The sequence below is a fragment of the Pongo pygmaeus genome, chromosome 8 (assembly GCF_028885625.2).
Source record: "Pongo pygmaeus isolate AG05252 chromosome 8, NHGRI_mPonPyg2-v2.0_pri, whole genome shotgun sequence".
NCBI lineage: Eukaryota > Metazoa > Chordata > Mammalia > Primates > Hominidae > Pongo > Pongo pygmaeus.
The window spans coordinates 71,949,215-71,961,389 of NC_072381.2; the positions used below are offsets into that span (position 1 = coordinate 71,949,215).

Here is a 12,175-nt window from a genome sequence, read left to right on the forward strand (position 1 = left end):
TGTGAGTATGAGCTTCGACCCTGTGCTGAAGTGTCGGATTTGGAGTGCTTTCCTTGACATTTTCGAAGGCCTACCGTCTATTGCCTGGGACTGGCTGGGACCAGTAGTGCCAGCTGGCTGGGGTGCCCCAAGCGGCGATCTGGCCCATGTGGGCTAATGGTGTCTGTTTCTCCCTTTTGGGACACTCTGACTCTCCACTACCACCATCCCTGCAGATGGCATTGACCAGGTACCCTGAGGAGCCCAGGCCTGTCAGCTGGACTTCATGAAACAATTCTTCCTTGTGGAGGAAGGGGCAGTTTTAGGTGAAGGGAGGATGGCTTCCTAGCTAGTTAATAAGTGTGGTGATTTTAAACAGCAGGAACCTTTTGGGGGTCCTGAGCACATTTGTGCTGTACTCAGAGCATCCTCCATCCTCTGGCATAGAAGGAAGGGGCCCTTCTTCCTACTGAATTGCCCTGACACCCAGACTTTACATGTTTCTGTTCCTGTACCTGTGTACACTCTGACCCACACAATAGAATGTCTGAACTTGCCACCAGTGGTGAAATTTTTAATCTGACTAGTTTTCATCAGTGGTCTAAGGCAAAGGTCCTCAACCCCTGGGCTGTGGATGGCATAGGTCCGTGGCCTGTGAGGAACCCGGCTGCACAGCAGGAGGTGAGCACCAGTAAGCATTACCGCCTGACCTCTGCCTCCTGTCAGACCAGCGGCCACATTAGATTCTCCTAGGAGCCTGAACCCTATTGCGAACTGCCAATGCGATGGATCTAGGTTGTGTGCTCCTTATGAGAATCTAATGCCTGATGATCTGAGGTGGAATAGTTTCATTCCTCTCCCGCTTCAGTGGGAAAAATTGTCTTCCAGGAAACCGAAAAAGTTGGGGACCGCTGATCTAAGGCACCACCTCCCCCACCTGGTGGCAGCTAATAGAATTGCAGGCATAGTGCCTGATTGAAAGTATTCAGCCCAGGTGATCCCACCAGGGATACCCCCGACCCTGGGCAGCTTGGTGGCTTCCCTTCCTTTCCCTCTCTGCTGTGAGGCCAGGATTGCTTCAGTGCTGTTCTTCAGAAAGCTCTTCCTCATCAGAATCGCAAGTCAGAGCTGTTTCCTGCATTTCTTTCTCCCTCTTCATTCTTATCCCTCATAGCTAGGAGATGCTTAGTAAATGTTTATGATTATTGATGATGAATTGGAGATGGAGAAAGGAGGGAGCATGGAATGGTGGGAAGAGTCCTAGGCTGGGACTTAGGATACCTGGGTTTTTTGTTTTCATCTAGCTGATTTGCCTCCCCTCTTGGGTCCTCAGCTTTCCCATTCATAAAGGGGTTAGAACAAGTCACCAAGATGCTAGCAACATGGCTATGATTTAGGCTTAGGGGTACGGTCTTCGAAGCAGCATGGTGAAGTTGCTGGGTCCAGTTTGCCACAGTCCTTTCTATTCCCTTCTGCCCTGCACTGGCTCGCCTTATGCAGATTGGCCACCTGGCACTGTTAGGCATTTGGTTTTTGACCCTTCTCAATTTTGACAATGTCTTAGACTTGTTGTAAGAGTCTCTTGACCTGTATTCAGATTGGAAACACAAATGATGTCTGCTGATCATCACCATTAGGGGATACTAACTAAGCACCTGTGTTCAGTGTGTGGAGAGAAGCACAGTATAGGTCTATTCCCTGCCCACAAGCTGCCCACAGGCCAATGGGGGAGACAAGTGTTTGTTTGTTTATTTATTTATTTTTGAGACAGAGCTTTGCTCTTATCGCCCAGGCTGGAGTGCAATGGCACGATCTCAGCTCACTGCAACCTCTGCCTCCTGGATTCAAACGATTCTTCTGCCTCAGCCTCCCTAGTAGCTGGGATTACAGGCATGTGCGACCATGCCTGGCTAATTTTTTTTTTTTTTTGAGCCCGAGGTTCACTCTTGTTGCCCAGGCTGGAGTGCAAGGACACAATCTCGGCTCACTGCAACCTCTGCCTCCTGGGTTCAAGAGATTCTCCTGCCTCAGCTTCCTGAGGCGCCTGCCACCACACCCAGCTAATTTTTGTATTTTTAGTAGAGATGGGGTTTTACCACGTTGGCCAGGCTGGTCTTGCATTCCTGACCTTAGGTGATCTGCCCACCTCGGCCTTCCAAAGTGCTGGGATTACAGGTGTGAGGCACTGCGCCCAACCATTTTTTTTTTTTTTTTGTATTTTTAGTAGAGACAGAGTTTTACCATTGTCGGTCAGGCTGGTTTCCAACTCCCGACCTCAAGTGATCCACCCGCCTAGGCCTCCTAAAGTGCTGGGATTACAGGCGGGAGTTACTGCGCCTGGCTGACAAGTGTATATTTAAAAGCTCATAAGTAATCCAGGTGACTTGTGCTAAGTCATTAAGTGCTACTGAAACTCAGAGGGAGGAGAGAACACTGAGGCAATAAGAGGAGATTTCCTGGAGGTGGAGAGATAGAAATTCCACTCATTCCTCAAAGATGAGTTCCCTCAGTGTTTTGTTCAGACTCACATGAGTATTAAACTGGGGTTATATGCTGCTGTTACATCCACATGTGCACTGCTTTATCCTCTTAACTTTTATTGAATATTTACGTGTCCTGGGCTCTGAGCTAGACAGGTATATATATTTTGTTCAATCCTCATATTAACCTAGCAAGTTGGGTATTACTAGATCTCCTATTCACATGAAGAAGAAACAGGCTGAGAGGAGTTAAGAAACTCTCCCAAGGCCTCTCAGCTAATAAATGGGGGAGTTGAGCATTTGACCTGTCTCCAAAATCAGTGTTTTCCCACTGCTCTGTATGAGTGTGTCTCAAACCTTTAGTGCCAGCCTGTTTAGTGGAAATGCACACACATACTAAACTCACAGTAACTCCCTGAAGCAGATGGGTGGGCTTGGCCAGCCCTGGCTTGGCCTTGCCTGCCCTGCTTGTCCAGCCCTGGCTTGGCCTTGCCTGCCCTGCTTGTCCAGTTGACCACGTGGGAACTTTTTCTTGGTGACTGTTAGCTCTTAGCACTGTCCCCATGCCCCTTCTCTCTGCCCTTCACCTTCTTCTGCCTTCGGCCCTTGGAGTGAGTTCACTGGAGCTTCTTGAGCTGTCTGTGAAGCTGGGACTGGGGTCTGGGGGCAAAGAGGGGTGCTGACCTTGGACTTGAGCTCATTCCTCTCTCCATGGGGTGCTGTTATTTTTATAAAGAAGTGAGCACTGGCTATGGAGCTGGGCTGACCTGATTCTTGCCACTTACTCACTTTGACCTTGGCCAGGTCACCTAGCCCCTCTCTGTGCTTGTTTCCTTCTCTGTAATAAACAGGGAGTTGAGGGTGTTTGCAAGTCCTTATGTCTTAACACCTTATCATTTTGTTTTCCTCACCTTTCTTTCAGCCTCTTTTCCTCTAGTGATCCAACTTCTCTTCTCTCATTTCCATCTCCACCCCCCCGGCCCCTGCCCGCTTTTCTTGCAGATAAACTCAGCATCAGGCTGATAATCAGGTCTGCAGGCTAGTACTGTAACCTCTCCTTCCTATTGGCACATGGGAAAGGAATTCTTAGAGACCACCCACCGCCAGTCCGTGTGTTCTGATGGGCTCACAGGGCTCTGATTTGCCTTCATGTCCCCACTTCCTGCCATGCACAAGGCAGATATGGGTGGGGTGAACAGGGGAGATGGGGAAATTGTCCTGGGCAGGGGGTGGACAGGGGACCAGCTTAGAGCCTGTGGGATGGAGGGACGGGTGTCTTTCTCCTGCAGTTGGCTGCGCCCTACCTCCTTCCCAATGCCCCGCCTATAGAGTGAATCACAGGCCAGCACACCCCTGAGTCCTCACACCTCCCTGTCTGCTGGCTCAGGCCTGGTCCCCATGTCTGGTGAGGTCACATGTTGATCCTCCCAGAAAACCAGTAGAACCCAGCTGCCAGACTGGCAGACCAGCTTGTGCAAAGGCCAAGCTGGATGTGGCCTGAGCTCTCGGCCCTGCAAGAGGAGGTGAGTGGCCTGGGGCCCTCCCTGCAGGCCTCCTGACAGCCTGGGTCCTGGGGGAGAAGGATGCTGGAGGGGGATGCCTGGGTGGGCCCCTGGCTGGCAGGCGGGCACTTCATGGCACTGCGTCTTCCCCAGGCTCAGGCCCTTTTGTGAGCAGCAGACCAGCCTGGGGGCTGGCAGCAGGACACCTGTGTCTGCATGCTGAAGAAGATGGGTGAGGCCGTGGCCAGAGTAGCAAGGAAGGTCAACGAGACGGTGGAGAGCGGCTCTGACACTCTGGGTGAGTGAGGGCAGGGCTTTTCCCAACTTCCCTGGAAGCAGTTATGAGATCAGCTTAGAAATGAAACAGAGATGAAAGACACAAGCATCAGTGTGCAACCTCATCCTGAGAATAAGTGTTTTGTGGAACTTTCATTGCAACAGTGTGTAATTTGTGTAAGACATTTCTTACTGTGGGTCCTGGTCAAAGAGGTTTGAAAACCACTGAGTGATGGGGCCTGCCTGCTTGTCCTTTGACTGCTGATGACTGAGTGTGTGTGCCCTTGGACCACGTGAAAATACAGAGCTGGTCCTGGCCAAGTAGCATCTGTGTGCCAGGCCCCGTGCTGGGCGCCTCCTGAATGTTATCTTGTTGAATCTTCACAGGCTCCCTGGGGTGAATGAAGCCAGCTGAGCGTGGTTAGCCTCAGTCATCCCATGAAGAAAGTGACGGCAAAATGGGTTCTTTGAGGTTGCCCAGCGGGGAGACCCCTTTACACTCCACTATTTTTCTTGAATTGTGTCTTATATATTTTTTTGCTTTGAATTGGCCAGGGCATTTTATTCCATCAATTACCCCAAGACTCCCAAGCATTTAGGCAAACCATCCCATTTAATTGAATTCAGCAGATACTTACTGACTGTCCACCAAGTGCAAGGGGCAGCAGGGGATACAGTGCAGTTACCTGTGTGTGTGTGCCTGTGTGTGCGTGCATGTGCCCGAGTGTGTTTGCATGTGTGTATGTGCATGTATGTCACCTCTGGAATGCAGGCACCACTGTAGAGGCCTGGAGCACAGTCCTGCCTTGGGGATGATCTTGCAGATAGGCAGGCAGAATTGGAGTTAGGTACACGGAGAGGAATTTCACAGGCAGGTAGGGTTGTGTGTGTGTGTCTGTCTGTCTATCTCACAAAGGAGCGCTTCCTTCCATGGTAGTTACTGCCTTAGCAAAGTCACAGAGACTGGAAAGGCAGTCAGAGGCAGAGAGAGGTGGTCCAGGAAGTGGAGAGACTCAGCCTTCAGGATGAGCTTGATCACTGCCTCTTCCAGGAAGCCCTCCGCCTTCCCTCATCCACCCTTTGCTCCCTTCCTCCTCCGTAGCACTCCTTCAGCATCTGTAGAGCACAGGGACCCTGTGGTTATTTGCTTCCCCCTGCCCTGCGCCAGAGCCCAGCTCAGTGTCAGGCGCTTTGTAAACGTGTGGAAGTGTTTGCTGAGCTTAGCTAAGGCCAGAGGCATTTCCTCTATCAGCAGGCTTACTGAAGATTGTCATTGGTGTTGGAGGGAAGCCTTTGGAAGGAGCTTTAAGCTAGTGAGCTGATGACTGTGAGCCCTCAGTGAAGGAATTCCGGAATCCTGTACTGGTCAGTAATATGGTTGTTTAAGGCTCTCTACCACTGAGACTGCGGTTCAGAGCTAGGCTTTGAGTCACATGGGCCTGGATTTGAATCCCTACTCTGCCACCCACTCACCTGGTACTGTAGCAGATTGCTTAACCTCTCAGAGCCTCAGTTTCTTCATCTATAAAATGGGAATGGTAATTGTGTCTACCTCATCAAGGTAGTTAAGAGTAATTGGAATGTCTTAATTCCAGTAATTGGAAGAGTAAGGTGTTTGGCACATAGGGAGCTCAATAAATGGCAGCTATTATTTTTAATTTTTGCTCATTCCCAAAAGCTGGTGGCGGGATCTAAGCCCTTCCCCTTGCAAATGCACCTTCTACGGGTGTCAGCCAGCCAGGTCTGCGCTGGGTGTTCTTCTCACTGCCTTCCAATGGAGGGTTCAGTGCAAATTGACAGATGTCTGTGGTAAGTAACCTACCCCTGCTTCAAAATGTCACAGGGGGCCGGGCATGGTGGCTCATGCCTGTAATCTCAGCACTTTGGGAGGCCAAAGCAGGTGGATCGCTTGGGGCCAGGAGTTTAAGACCAGCCTGGCCAACATACTAAAACATACTAAAAATTCAAAAAATTAGCTGGTATGGTGGTACACGCGTGTAATCCCAGCTACTTGGGAGGCTGAGGCAGGAGAATCGCCTGAACCCAGGAGATGGTGGTTGCAGTAAGTCAAGATCTCGCCACCGCACCTCCAGCTTGGGTGATGGAGCAAGGTTCCATCTCAAAAAAAAAAAAGGTGTCACAGGGGATAGGGACACAGCAGCTCCACTTCATTCAGATGTGGCAGGAGTGGAGAGGCTGCAGGGGAGGGAAAACAATTCTCACCGGGGCGTCGGGGAAGCTGCTTAGGGGGTGGGTGCTGTTTGAGAGAGGATGTTTCAGGAGGCAGCGGTGAGGAGACAGGCACTCCAGGCAGTGGCGGGGGTGTGCCTGAGTTGGAGGAGAGGCCCTGCCCAGTTACCACAGCAGCATTGGGGCAGGTGGTGAGGGATGGTGCCTGGCAGGCGGAGAGCCTGGAAGGCCGTGTTGAGGAGCCCTTGAACTTCAACCTCTGTGGACTGGAGATTGCAAGGTCAGGTGGGCTGGTGGGCAGGTGGGCATTTCTGTGAGCTGAAGAGTGGGCACCCTGCATCAGGTGAAGTGTGCAGGGCGGCTAGGGCAAGGCATGCTGCGACCAGCTCCCCTGCACTGCCTGGGGGCCATACCCACCAAGGAACCCAAGCAGTTCTCTGGCCACCCTGCCAGACCACTGCTATGCCTGGGATTGGAACCTTGATTTCTCACACCAGAGCCTGGGCCCTGTCTCCACCATGCAGCCCTGGGGTGGGGGCAGATGTTTGGTGATTGCCAGGGTCATGACTGCTGTGAAGCTCTAGTCAAGTTGGCAGAGACTTTAGCTATGGCAATCTTGCCTGAAGCTCAAGACTTTCATGTGGAGGGGACTGGGTCTAAAAGTTGTGGTTGAATAACAGGGATCTTTTGCATCTGTGCAGTGGCCAGAGAAGAAGCAAAATTTCCAACCTGGCCATAGTGGGCATCTGTAATCCTGACCCTTAGGAAATGGAGCTGACCAGGCTTATACAATCTAAGGGGGCTGGGTCTAAGCAGTTAGCATGTATTGAGTACCTGCTGTATACTGGTTGCTTGGGGGCTCCCAGGAATGTGTGTAGTAGAGTCCTGGACCTGAGACCAGCCCATCACCCACAAGACAGTCTTCAGAGAGCAGTGACACACAGGCTCCATGCTAAGGTGTGTCGGATGGAACACAGGTTGTCCTAATTCAGAGGTGGGAGATATTGCTGGGTATTGAAGTAGACCAGGAAGGCTTTCTGGAGGAGGTGGTAATTGAATTGAATCATAAAGTAACTCTGTATGGTTCTTATGTAAAATAGCTAACAATCTGAAGCATCCTAAACATCCAGCACCAGAAAATTGCTTAAATAAATTTGGTTACAGGTATACAATGCTTTTTTTTTTCTTTCTTTTTTTTCTTTTTGTTTTGAGATGGAGTCATCTTGCTTGCCCAGGCTGGAGTGCCATGGCACAATCTTGGCTCACTGCAACCTCCCTCTCCCGGGTTCAAGTGATTTTCCTTCAGCCTCCCAAGTAGCTGGGATTACAGGTGTGTGCCACCATGCCTAGCTTATTTTTCTTTTTTTTTAGTAGAGATGGGGTTTTGCCATGTTGGCCAAGCTGGTCTTGAACACCTGGCCTCAAGCGATCCACCTGCTTCAGCCTCCTAAAGTGCTGGGATTATAGGCGTGAGCCACTGCACCCGGCCTATATAATGCTATTTATGTAGCATCAACAATGGCACGTAATATTTCATTGTATGATTGAATAAAGACTGGCACATTCTTGGCCGGGTGCAGTGGCTCACGCCTGTAATCCCAGCACTTTGGGAGGCCGAGGCGTGCGGATCACAAGGTCAGGAGATCGAAACCATCCTGGCTAACATGGTGAAACCCTGTCTCTACTAAAAATACAAAAATATTAGCCGGGCGTGGTGGCGGGCACCTGTAGTCCCAGCTACTCGGGAGGCTGAGGCAGGAGAATGGCATGAACCTGGGAGGCGGAGCTTGCAGTGAGCTGAGATCGTGCCACTGGACTCCAGCCTGGGCGACAGAGTGAGACTCCATCTCAAAAAAAAAAAAAAAAAAAGAAGAACTGGCACATTCTCATATATAACGTGAATTGGAAAAAATCAAGAATGCCAAACTGTATGTAGGGTAAGGTACGAATTATGTTAAACCTGTGCATATATATAGGAAAGAAAATGGAAGGAAATAACCAACGTGGAAATGGGAGTTAGAAAATACTATTTTGCATTTTCTAAATGTTCTATAATGAACGTATTACTCTTAAAATTAGAGAACAGATTTTAGGGAAAGGACCACCTGCCACTATGGAAATAAAACACACATCTTGACAACAGATGAGAGTTCAGGGGTAGCTCATTCTCAAAGCCGAGGCCCCTGGGAGAGACATAGGCTTCCCTGGCTTTTCCCGTCCTGCTGAGTTCCCTCCTGGGGTGGTGCTCCAGAGCCACAGGTGCTGCTGCAGAGTGGGAGATCCCCTGTAGAGACTGGGCTGGAAGAGCTCAGTTACAGGCTTGCTCTCACCTTACTCACGCAAGTAACCCTGGTAAGCACTTCGCATGCTCCCCCAGTGCTCCTGCGGCACCCCTGGCTACAGCTGGAGCCGGGCCTGCTTCCTCCTGTAACTCGAGGCGAGGATCCAGCCTTTCTCACTCCACTCCAGGCTTCTCCATCCCCGGAGATGTGGGCTCCTTTCCGTTTGGCCCCTGGGAGGCCTTCAGCTTGAGTTGAAGCTGCTTTCCTCCCAGCCTCTCACCCCTCCTCAGCATCATCTTCTAGATGCTTCTAAGGAGCATGCAGAGTTGCAAACTGCCCCTTAGGTAATCTGCCTCCCCTGAGCCAGGCTCTCTTTCCCTGCCCCTTTTCTATCTGGGCTTCCATGGGTCCTGGACCGCTGAGGGGCCTCAGTCTGACCCCACCCTTCACTCCAGCCTGTGGTTGTGGGGCCAGGCTTCCCTGCACCCCGCTCCTCTCCAGGTCTTAGGCTCCCAGCTCTGCAGTGTGCACGGGGGCTGGCTTTTAAAGAATGATCGTGATGCAGAGGAGCAGGATTTGAAAAGGCCTGAGGCCCGAGACTCTACTACACACATCCCTGGGAGCCCCCAGGCACCTAGTACGCAGCAGGTACTCAATACATGCTAACTGCTTATATTTTTGGTAGAGACTCTGTCTCTACCAAAAATAAAATTTAAAAAATTAGCCAGGTGCAGTGGCACGCACCTGTAGTGTCAGCTACTTTGGGAGGCTGAGGTGAGAGGATTGCATGCGTCCTGGAGGTTGAGGCTGCAGTGAGTCATGATCGGGCCACTGCACTCCAGCCTGGGCAAGAAAAAGTTCTATTTAAAAAATCTGATATAATATACTCTAGTTTCTCTTCAGATCCAATTAATCTTTTGCTTCTTACTGAAAAAAAAATCTGATTTAAGGGAATAATCTTATTTCTTTCTTATGCTCTATTTTTTATTTCTTTAATCATTTTAGAAACAAGGTCTTGCTCTGTCACCCAGGCTGGAGTGCAGTGGCGCAATCATAGTTCCCTGCAGCCTTGAATTCCTGGGCTCAAGTGATCCTCCCACCTCAGCCTTTCAAGTAGTTGAGACTACAGGCACTTGCTACTATACCGACTAATTTTTAAAATATTTTGTAGAGATGGGGTCTCACTATGTTGCCTAGGCTGTTCTCAAGCTCCTGGCCTCAAGCTATCCTCTTGTCTCAGCCTATGCTTGTTTTAAATCTTTACTGCTTTTTCTTTTTTTTGAAACGGAGTCTCACTCTGTCGCCTAGGCTGGAGTGCAGTGGTGTGATCTCAGCTCACTGCAACCTCCACCTCCTGGGTTCGAGCAATTCTCCTGCCTCAGCCTCCCAAGTATCTGGGGTTACAGGTGCATGCCACCACACCTGGTTAATTTTTAATTTTTGTACTTTTAGTAGAGACAGGGTTTCATCATGTTGGCCAGGCTAGTCTTGAACTCCTGGCCTCAGCCTCCCGAAGTGCTAGGATTACAGGCTTGAGCCACCATGCCTGGCCTGCTTTTTCTATAACAGGACGTTCTTGAGGGTTTGAGTCTGTTGTTCCTGCTGACTCTTGCTCACAGTAGGTTATTCTGGGTGGACTTTATATAATAATTTGGACCCTGTGCTCCTGTCTGGTGAACTATCATTTGTGTAATCCTGGGTTGCAGGGCTGTGTCCTCTGGAGGGGTCGTGATTGCTTTGGTCAGGTGCCTGAGTGTGACCAGCCTAGAAGCACGTCTTCTATTAATGTCTCAGCCCTAAGCGCTTCTGTATATGAATTAAGGGCTGTGAATATTCAAACGCTAAGTATGAACAGGTCTGTGATTTCAGAATCTTAGTGGAGATTTTTGTTTTTTAACAATTCAGTGCCCAGGCAAGGACTAAACTGCTTTTTGTCTTATCAGGTAGTAGATTTTTATTATTTTATTATTTTTTATTATCAAGTAGTAGATTTGGCTAATTACAACCTCCACTTCTCGGGTTCAAGTGATTCTCCTGCCTCAGCTATCCCCCAAAATTAGCTGGACACCTGCCACCACGCCCAGCTAATTTTTGTATATTTAGTAGAGATGGGGTTTCACTGTGTTGCCCAGGCTGGTCTCGAACTGCTGACCTCAAGTGATCCACCTGTTTCAGTCTCCCAAAGTGCTGGGATTCAGATTCTCTATTTTTGGTCTTTTGGACTTGCCCTTATTAAATGCCAGGCATCGTGGTAAACAGTTTGCTGGTTTTAACTCATTTAATCCCCCATGACAACCCTATGACAAAGGTGATGTTAATACTCCCATTTTACGGATGAGGAAAGAAAGATGTGAGAAACATCTTTTATCCAGTGTGTGTGTGTGTGTGTGTGTGTGTGTGTGTGTGGTTTTTTTTTTTTTTTTTTGAGACAGGGTCTTACTCTGTCACCCAGGTGCTGGAGTGCAGTGGCACCATCTCTGCTCACGGCAATCTCTGCCTCCCAGGTTCGAGCATTTTATCTGGTGTTTTTAAGTGTTTTGTTGTACAAGGGTATTCAACTTCCCTCCTCTCCTGCTTTGCTTTTGCGGTAGTTTTCCTCTGTTTTATAGCTGCTGGAGCTAGGCTGAGTGTAGGTGACCTGCTGGTGACACAGCTGTTTGGAGTGGGAGCAGAGTTCATAGGTCAGCCTAGGGCACAGCCCTGCTTTTCGCCATCCACCCTGCTGCCTGCCCCGAGGGATGGGGGTGGAGATGAGGAGGAGGGCTGAGAGAACTAAGCGAGGCCAATGATGTGAACTTCCCTCTTCCCGCCTTCTCCCACCCACACACCTGCCTCTCCTCCCAGGTCTTCTTGGAACCGCAGTGAGCCCACCCTGTTCCTTGAAAAGGAGGAAAAAAAGCAGAGGTGAACATCTACCTTTGTACTTAATATTTACATCATTGTTAGGCTGTCTCGAGTTAAAGAAACGATGGGGACAGCCCCCATGGACTGCTTTCATGGGCAAATGTCCCTCTGTCAGTTCCTTCACTCCTGCAGGATTTTCTACAGGGTAGGTCCTGGGTAACCAATATCAGGAACTGTAGGAGTACTGGTTAAAAATGCAGATTCAGGCTGGGCACGGTAGCTCACACCTGTAATCCTAGAACTTTGGGAGGCTGAGGCGGACAGATTGCCTGAGCTCAGGAGTTCGAGACCAGCCTGGGCAACACGGTGAAACCCCGTCTCTACTAAATATACAAAAACTTAGCTAGGCGTGGCGGCATGCGCCTCTAGTCCCAGCTACTCGGGAGGCTGAGGCAGGAGAATTGCTTGAACCTGGGAGGCGGAGGTTGCACAGTGAGCTGAGATCGTGCCACTGCACTCCAGCCTAGGTGACAGAACAAGACTCAGTCCCCCCTGCCGCCAAAAATAAATAAAAATAAAACCTCAGTTAATTTCAGAAAAAAAATGCAGATTCAGGTTGGGC

The 12,175-nt window shown here is 49.9% G+C and overlaps 1 protein-coding gene across 2 annotated transcripts in view; it reads left to right on the top strand.

The window, feature by feature from the left end:
• LRRC20 (leucine rich repeat containing 20) overlaps nucleotides 1-12,175 on the top strand; it is a 97,702-nt gene that overhangs the window by 1,944 nt on the left and 83,583 nt on the right. The window contains exon 2 of one of the 2 annotated variants that reach the window (XM_054436957.2): nucleotides 4,115-4,259. The exons of the other annotated variant lie outside the window; for it this stretch is intronic. Coding sequence (XP_054292932.1) covers nucleotides 4,178-4,259 — 82 coding nt within the window. The 5' untranslated portion in view covers nucleotides 4,115-4,177. The remainder of the gene's footprint in view (nucleotides 1-4,114; nucleotides 4,260-12,175) is intronic. 2 annotated transcript variants of the gene reach the window in all.